At 43.7% G+C, this 8,843-nt stretch overlaps 1 protein-coding gene and 1 long non-coding RNA gene across 2 annotated transcripts; one reads left to right on the forward strand and one right to left on the reverse strand.

Moving 5' to 3' along the window:
* Positions 1-1,629: 1,629 nt before the first annotated feature.
* On the forward strand, positions 1,630-3,411 carry LOC119617781. The gene is made up of 2 exons (XR_005234190.1): positions 1,630-2,217; positions 2,307-3,411. It is a non-coding gene; the product is annotated as an uncharacterized LOC119617781 (long non-coding RNA).
* On the reverse strand, positions 3,268-7,318 carry LOC108241939 (protein FAM8A1). The gene is made up of 5 exons (XM_017426440.3): positions 6,828-7,318; positions 6,407-6,527; positions 6,127-6,250; positions 5,361-5,500; positions 3,268-5,236 (listed from the first exon to the last, which is right to left on the reverse strand). Exons 1-5 carry the CDS (start codon positions 7,291-7,293, stop codon positions 5,092-5,094), a joined length of 996 nt encoding a protein of 331 aa, XP_017281929.1. The 5' UTR covers positions 7,294-7,318; the 3' UTR covers positions 3,268-5,091.
* Between the last annotated feature and the right edge of the window lie 1,525 nt (positions 7,319-8,843).

Genomic DNA, 8,843 nt, shown 5'->3' on the forward strand with positions numbered 1-8,843 from the left:
GCGTGCTAGCAAAGTTGAGAAAGCAATTACCTTCCTGCCTCCTGTAGGTAAACCTAGACCCTCAGGAGTGATCCCAAAGAGCAGCATGAGAGGGTTTGGAGTAATTTTAATCCCAAAAATAGCTGACAGTGCTTCACAAATACCAGCCCAGTATATCTGTATCTTTGGGCAGTTCCAAAACATGTGTACTAGTGTGGCTTCCTCTAATTTGCATCTGTCACATATAGGGTCAATTTGGGGGTCAATTTTGGCCAATTTAGATTTATGGAGATATGCCCGATGTACTAGTTTAAATTGGATAAGAGAGTGTCTCGCACAAATTGATGATGAGTGGATTCTCCCCAAAATATCAGTCCAAACTGCCTCACTAATTGTAATTTGAAAATCCTGCTCCCAGGACTGTTTAATTACGGCAAAGGATCGAGAATCAAAATGGGAGATCAGTTTTATCCAGGAAGTGATCGCTTTGCGTCTTGTTGGGTCGAAAGACATCAACTCATCGATTACATTATTGGGGGGTTTATCAGGAAATATCGACATCGATGTGGTAATAAAATGCCTAACCTGTAAATATCTAAAAAAGTGTGAGGCTGGTAAATCAAATTTGTTAGATAATTGTTCAAAAGAAGCAAACTTGTTTTCTATATAGAGGTCTTTAAAACATATTAAGCCTTTACTCTGCCACACACCGAAAGTAGCATCTTGCAGTGAAGGAGGAAAAAGGTTATTAAGTGCAATTGGGCTGGAAAGACTCATCTGACGAAGACCAAAGTGTTTCCTAAATTGAGAGTAGATTGCCAGGGAATTATAGACTATACGGTTAGAGGAAGTACGTCTAAGAGGTAAAGGTAAGGGTGCACCGATCAAGGCTGGCATTGATAAAGGGGCACAAGAGAATTTTTCCATCTCCACCCAAATGGGACCACTATCATTGGATTTTAAAGGTTTTTAACACGACTCCAGTTGCTGACCACAGAGGACCTCAGACAGGTTGAGGTAAAAAGCTTTATTGTACAGAGGCTGGTTAATCTGCAAACAACTGGGGATGAACAGCCTTCCAGGAATCTGTGCGAGAGCAGGAGTGTACCTGCACTTGGTGGAGAGCGGGCAGGCAGGTGAGCTTTTTGGATGAGTTCCTGGAGGTCAGAGGGAGCGGCAGAGGACTTCCAAATGTCAGAGGACATCGAGGTTGAGATGAGCTACGGGTCGTGCCAAATCCTAGGCAAGTCTAGAGGAGAACTCAGGCTGATATTAACCTTAATAACAAGCAAAAGATACACAGAGGCGTGAGGACCCTCCGGACCGCCTACAATCTGACTATTACATGTGTCACCCAGAAAAGAAATCCTGTTAGGGCTCTTTCACAGAAAATGTGTTTTTCATGATAGCTGTAGTTACACATGTTTTTAATTCTATAACTACACAAAGTTTCTGGATTTTCCGTTTAATTTTATCTGAAATGCTAGGTTCAAGGACTTACAACTCTAAATAGTTTTATTGGCATAAGGCTGAATGATCATTGAAGTTCCTGTTGAATGAATGGGTCACTGAACGAGGTGCTTATTTCTTTTCTTTTAAAATGTCTATTTATTTTACAATTCTTAAGGCATGCATTCCTACCCTCGTCGGTATGACAAATGTCATTAGGAATGATAATTATAACCTTAAACTTGATGACAATCAGTGACTCGAATTTTGCCGAAGCAAAATGCAGACTGAGATACAGATTGAGTTTTATTTCTCCAAAATGTCTCCTTTTTTTTTACAGTTGTTCCCTCTGCTCAGTGACGTTCTTGTAAATTAGACCTGAGGGATATTGTCCTGGTTATTATACGTTATTGTAATATTTGGACATATAGATGTAATAATTTTCATGATTTTCTAAAAATGTTTTGTCTTGGTTGGTGATGCAACAACTAGATGAGGTTTTAGTTAAAGCTATCAAATGTTTTTTGTTTAATTGGCATAAGTATTATAGAACACCGTTTAAAAAGATAAATTATGAAATGCTTTCATGTTTCTGTAATGATAAAAAAAAAAAATTTTAAACTATTATTGTTGGCATTATAAGTAGTAAGAGTGACAACAACAGTGCAGGCTCCACTTCAGAGGAACGCCAACAGGCGCGTCGCCTTCCCGCCGCTCCGAAACACCTGAAGGCCGCTCCCGCTGAGCCCGATGAGCAGAAGCTGCCACCTGCTCGTTTCACAGGAGAAAGTAAGGACCCTAAGGACACAAAGCGCTTGTTATCGTTCGCCGTTTTAGTCCGGTTGAGCCCAGACTGTTTGTCTCTTCCCTCTGATCAGACAGAAGACACATGGCTGTCAGAGGAAGCTGTGAGACCCTCCATGCTGCCTGGTGGATGACTCCCTCGTCCAATGAGCCAGAGAGGGTGGCAGCAACTCAGGCTGGACGTCGACTCAACACCGTATGGCATGCCATGTGGCAGCAAGGAAGTGGATTTGTTTTGGGTTTTTTTTTCCCAGGGATGGCATCAGACACCAAATGAGATTTATTCCCCTAAATTCCCCCACTGGTCTTCTTGAGACCTCGTCCTCTCACAGAAGCAGCAATGGTCCTCGGCGCGCTTCAGTTTTATCTGAACACCCTTTCTCTCAGAACTTGAGCGAAAAAAGAAAAAAAAACAACACGAATAAATGAGCCCTCAAGGTTTTTCCTCCCACAGGCTCTCCAGCCAGAGTCTACGCAAAGGCAGACGTCTCGAATTGATCTATATTTCCTCTTGTGTGTGTGTTTGTCTCTGTGTGCGTTAATGGTCTATAAGCACATTTTCCAGTCCTCGGGAAAGTTCCTGGTGTCTCCGGGTCGCATTAATCCAGTTCCTGTGGCGTGTTGAGTGCCAGGCTCATGTGGGGCGGTCGCTGCACCATCTGTGGCTGTCATCTGACGCTGCCTGACACGGTCACCATGTCAACACTTTCCTCCAACTCCAGCTTCCTCAGCAACCCCCCTACCCACACACACACACACACACACACTCGAGCAGGATATACATGATGGCAGGCGTCTTTAACAAGCCGCCGCTCTTAGATCTGGGTGGAGACCAAGTCGGTGACCCCGGCGGGCGCCTGGAGGAGCTCAGTTCACGCGGAGATGCATATTTTGGGCTAAAATGAAACGAGTGAGCTCATTCTCCATGAGGCGTCGCTGCGACAAGAACAGCGTTGACAACCGACGTGCACTAGATGGAGCCAAAGTCCTACAAGGAAGGGATCGGTTTTAAAAAACCATATTCTTTACAGCAGATTGGGTTTTATTCACTTTTATTGCTTGAGCACTCCGTTACAAAGTTGATTCTTTCTAATGGCTTTTAAATGATATCTTGAAGTTGAAAAAAAAAGCCCGCGTAGCACCTTTAAAACAGATTTACTTCCTACATCAATTCAGCAGTTTGGAACAAATATTTTATCCTGTTTGGTGGGACTTATTTACCCGTTTTGTAATTTATTTTTTAATTTTTAATCTGTTACAGCTAAATCCGTAATCTGCTGATCTTTCGTGTGGAAGAATCTGCAATCAGTGCAATTTAAAGAACATTTATTTGGGGTTTTCCTCCTTTTTAATCTAAAAGAATCGGTGCATTGAGAGCCTAAAGCACAGCCCAAACTAGCTGAAAGGTTTCAGACGTGGATCAACTTAGTTAACCTTAATACAAAACTGTTCATCACATAGGCGCAACACCTCTGCGTTTCAGTCAGACGCTGCCAGGAGGAAGAGCAGTTCTGGTCGGGTTTGGATTTTCATTCAGAGCGTCAGTGTTTCGGGTGCCGAGCGAGCATCAGCGGGTCAAAAGAGAGCAGTCTGACCTCCAAGGACAAATATTTACAGCCCTGATTCCCTCGAGACACTGTGTAACATGGAAAAACACAAGTTAGGTTTTTAAAAAAAATACCTCATGAGGATTTTAAATCTATCTCGTTTAACACGCGAAACAGAGAACGAGAACGTTTTTCTTAAAGAACATCTCAAAGCCGACTGGGTTCGGTGGCGCGATTAGGGACAAATATAAAGTTGAACAGAGAGTTTCAGGAGGATCTGGAGGCTTTTAGAGTCGACTGTGTTCACAGGCAGCTCAGCAGTGTATGTCGTAGTTTTACAGAACATGCAGATTTTTTTTAAAATCACTTAAGGGACGCAATGTCAACAAAGTCCCTGCGTGTGTGTCACGAGGCGGGCGGTTTAACGCCGAGAGGCCATAATGTTCAGGAACTGAAGCGAAACCGCAATAAAAGCAGACGCGACTCTGCCGAGGAAATTACTTCTCGAGCTCAGAGCACTTCTGAGACCCATTGTCTGTTTAAAACATCTCAGCAGAGGAGGAGAAAAAAACAACACGTGGCTAAAGGCGAGGCGAGCGGTGAGAACACTCCGGCTAATCGTCAAACGCCGATGTCGGTAATGAATATGTGCCGCTTCCGTGCGCGTGGCATCGGATAAATTATAAATGAGGAGAGATAAATGCCCCGAGCCACACGCGGGCAACTTCCTGTTCAGCAAGGGGCCTTGTTTATTTCAGAGAGCGCGTTGGGGGGGTGCATCAAACACACGAAACGAAAAGCATCTTTTCTCCGTTCCCCAGGAGTCGATGGTGTGAAGCGTTCAACTTTCTCCAGCTCTTAAAACAACTGGGTTTTTTTTGGAAACAGGGCTGTAATATTATAAGATACTAAAGGTGAAATTACACAAATTGAAATACTGAGTGACGCACGACGTTCAACCTTTAAGAAGTTAAAACAAGGCAGAGCTTGTGTTGATTTAAAAAAAAAAAAAAAAGTGCGTTTCCCCATCGTCCCTCCTGTGTTCAGAGCAGACGTTTTTGGCACAGGAGCAGATACTGAGCACAGCATGTGGACATGCATGCAGGAATACAGTGTGTGTGTCGGAAACAAACAAACAAACAAACAAACAAACAAGCCCCCGAATGGTTTCGGACCCTCTGCTACAGTCTGCAGTGACACCGGAGCAGAGCAGCGTCTCGGTTCTGTGGGCATTTTTCACAAAAAGAAACTTGTTTCTGTTCAGAGTTTTTGTACAGTTTTCTTTTTTTCCCCTCCTCCGTCTGCTTCAGCGTCATCTAAGCCTGGATCGCTTGACGACGATCGTCCCAGCAACCATGTCGTACACAGTCCTGTTGTGCTGGAAGAAGAGGAGCGTGATGAAGGCCGGGAAGAAGAAGGCAATGGAGAAGTTCTTGTTCAAGGCTCGGACGGTCGACCTGTAGGGGAGGGGGGGGGGGACGGAAACGGGCGCTCAATCACACGCCGTGCTCAGACTGACGACAGCATTTCTGAAATCAAGCCGTTAAAATTAACGAATGGACAAATTAAAGAGGCGCTCACGCGGACAGAGACACGTTAGTTGCCGGAACCACAAGAACTCTGTTGGGCTGAACCAGAACTGACGAGTCGCACGTGACGACTCGGAGTCCGAGGAGAAACTTCCCCGGGGTGGCGCCTCCTGCTCCCCAAATGCACACAATCTGAAAAAAGAAAAAAAAAAAAAACATTAACAAAAGGTGAAACTAAAGTGTCTTTTTTCCCCACAATTTTCAGACTTTGGCCTTTCCTCCACACGTAACCTCCGTTTAATGGAATTAAAAATGACTGACAATGAAACCTCCGGCCAAAGTGAAGATATGCAAATTCTCAGTTTTTGTGTTTGGTAACAGGAGATTTAAATTAATTTAAATCTCGTTATAGTCTGCCACAAGTAATGCAGCACTGATGTCACATATGAGACGATTGTTATTGTTACTGTACTGAAAGGAAAATGGCTGCTGATTTTCACCTCGGTTCAGACGCTTTTTGCCTGTTTCTTCTAACAAACCCGACTGCTGCAGTACGTTGAATTGCAAAGGAGAAGCAGCGTTTGCAGGGCACAACGCCGCCAGCGATGATTTAAACATGTCCCCCTCTACGGGACCGGCGTGTTTAACACAACGCTCAGTGGTGAGATTCAGCGGGTTCGTGCATCATTTCAAACCGATCCTGTGTGGAAGGTGTCGTTTCTTCAAACAACGCGGCGGAGACCAGGCGACGTGTGGACTCGGCGTAAAACTGAAACAACGCATTTCCCAACCCTCCCGGCCTTCACTCCAGCTCGCACCTCATAGAAACAGACTAAAATCCGGTAGACGAGGGCAACCAGCATCATTTTCTGCAGCTCCTCCATCGACGTGTCTTCGTCGATTTCCTCCACGATGAAATGCATGGCGAACTTGGAAACGTCTCTGAAAGTTCAGGGGAAAAAAGACATATATAAATAAATACACAGCTCCAAACAACTGCTTCATGCTGACCCGATTATCAATTGGTCGCCATTTCTTTAAAGGAGATAAAATATAAAACAGGGTCCCCTTCGCGCTTGTTACAACCCTCCAACTAACTTGATTCCACTTAGGTGCATAATACTGATGATTATGGTCGCTTTGATGAAAAACAGGATGAAGAAATCCACCATTTCAGCCATGAGTCTTTGGAGAGGCGATGGAATGCTGTACTCCCGACCTGGAGGGAAAAACCAGAACTTTAACACTTTTAAAGACACATCTTATATATTAATAAACACAAACAATGTCATTTATTTTATAATTCCAAGATTTAACAACTCAAATGGGTTAGCAAGTTTTCCACAAAACTTTATTTTTATTTTTTTAACCTTATGTGTCTCAAACACCATAATAATTTCAGCAATAGCGCCTAAAAGATTCCAAAATATTGGAACTACTAAAGATTTAAAGACCTATAATGTAAGGATTGATAATATGTTGTTCATAAAGTATTTTTTGTGTATACAGCTGTTTTTACCTGGCCTCGGGGCATTCCCGTTCGCTTGCGGCTGCTGCTGCTGCTGAGCGGCCGCCGCAGCTCCGACGGCGGCTCCTCCCGCTCGGCCGCTCGGGGAGCTGACCGCAGGCGGGTACGGCGACAACGGAAGCCCGAACGGACCATTTGCGTGCCAGTTGTTGGAGCCGTAATCCCCAGGCGCCGACGTCCCGCCGGGCGGTTGCGGATAATAAGGGCAGGACATCGCTGACGCTGCCAGCCAGCTCTGCCAGTTCACGTACCCAGTGTAGTACTGCCACATCCACGTCTGGAGCTTCTCGCAGTATTCCGCCGTGGCGCGGCTCTCGGCGGGGCCCGCTTTGCCTCCCGCGCTCGTCGGCTTGTCCGAGCTTTGCGTGCCGTCGCGAAACGGCGTTTGAGCCTCCTCGACGAACGGTGTATCCTCTCTCTTGTCCACTTCCATAGTTGTGTTTTCTTTGTCAGCCATGTTTACAGTCGCTGCATCACGTCGCTACGTAATTCGGGAGCGATTCATTTAGGAAGAACGCAATAGAAAAGTCGCAAAAAATATCAGAAAAAAGATAATGAAAATAAATGTATGTTGCGAGTTAAACTATGAATTAATACATTACGTGATGTGGGTTACATACGCATGATTAGACAAAACTGTTGTAAATTTTGTCGACTGACTTTAACTCCCCCCCTCCTGTTAGGACACAGTGGTACAGTCCAAACAGAACCGTTATTACTTAAAATGTCCACAGGATGTCGCCATTTCTCCAGAATAGAAACTGCATTAATGTATGTAAATTAATATTATGTAATAAATACAATTACAAGTATTGAGAAACACGTGTCATAGTTTCGCTTACGTTCATTTCTGTATGTACTTAGTGCTTTTTTTTGGCATTTTATTTATTTTGAATATAGGAATAGTTTATTTTGCTAGTAATATTGTTGGGTGCTCTTCATAAGTTAGTGCTCAGAGACGTTTAGACTATTCTAGCATCTAAAATTGATTATACGATAGGTATTATATACAAAATGCTACGACTTATTTTAATAGGAGAGTTACATACACAAAGATTTTTAAAATGGCATTAATTTTGTGGCTCCTGAGTCCATTAGAGAGTAGATATCAAGACATAAAATGATTTGATTAAAAAGCCATTTTAGAACAATATCCAGCATTTACCAGCTGATTCTGTGGTTGTGTTTAAGGGGATAAAGCTGTTTCAATAGAAGTCTACATTTTTAAAGCCAGCACACTACCCTAAGCCTAATCCTTAACAGGGTTTTAAAAAAAAAAGACGATTCTTGGAAAAATTAAATCCTTCTTCCACAAATTCTCAGTCACATGTACCAACAACCAACAAAATACACCAATATCATGAACTAATGTCATATAAAAGTGCAAAATATGGTGTCATGTGTTGCTTGACCACCACCTGGGGTCAAACGCAGTCTGGAAATCTTTGAGGATTTATGCTCTGATCCACTTGATTCCCCCCCCCGAAAAATTAATTAGAACCAAATATACGAACACTACAAGAGACCTCCTGTGAGCTGGGGTCACGGCAGCAATGCCAAGCAGGGATTTGGCCTCACGCCCCCCCAATTCACCCAAATCTATGTCATAAGGACTGCATGTTGGTTTAACAAAAGGCCCTTTTGTCTTTTCTACAGTCTTCATCCCCCCGAAATCGAATTCCATTAGTAAATGAGCACAGATAAACATTGGCAACTGACACGTTCCCGGCCCATAAACGTAGACTAACCTGCTCGAAATGACGTCTGTTGCGTTTGAAGCTTATGGGTTTATCTGTAAAACTTCTCAGCACCCATTAGATAATTTTCATGCTCCACTTCAAATCTTCACGTGGGCAGCATTTAAGCTTTACTAGTAACCGTACTTCAGCGTCGAGCTCTCTGAATATGGTTGTTTAAGGACAACGTCCAAATGGTACATGCTGTACGACAATTGAAAACCACGTTCACGTGCGCTGAGCTTAAAGAACCACCACTGAACAGACCAAA

Source organism: Kryptolebias marmoratus, linkage group LG16, assembly GCF_001649575.2.
Source record: "Kryptolebias marmoratus isolate JLee-2015 linkage group LG16, ASM164957v2, whole genome shotgun sequence".
Classification (NCBI taxonomy): Eukaryota; Metazoa; Chordata; class Actinopteri; order Cyprinodontiformes; family Rivulidae; genus Kryptolebias; species Kryptolebias marmoratus.

Excerpts from the sequence above, each read along its gene's own strand:
- LOC108241939 (XM_017426440.3), bottom strand. The coding sequence starts at position 7,293 with ATGGCTGACAAAGAAAACACAACTATGGAAGTGGACAAGAGAGAGGAT. Across the intron at positions 5,501-6,126 it reads TTTTAGTCTGTTTCTATGAG|ATTGTGTGCATTTGGGGAGC; the intron begins GTGCGAGCTGGA and ends TTCTTTTTTCAG. Across the intron at positions 5,237-5,360 it reads ACTAACGTGTCTCTGTCCGC|GTCGACCGTCCGAGCCTTGA; the intron begins GTGAGCGCCTCT and ends CCTCCCCTACAG.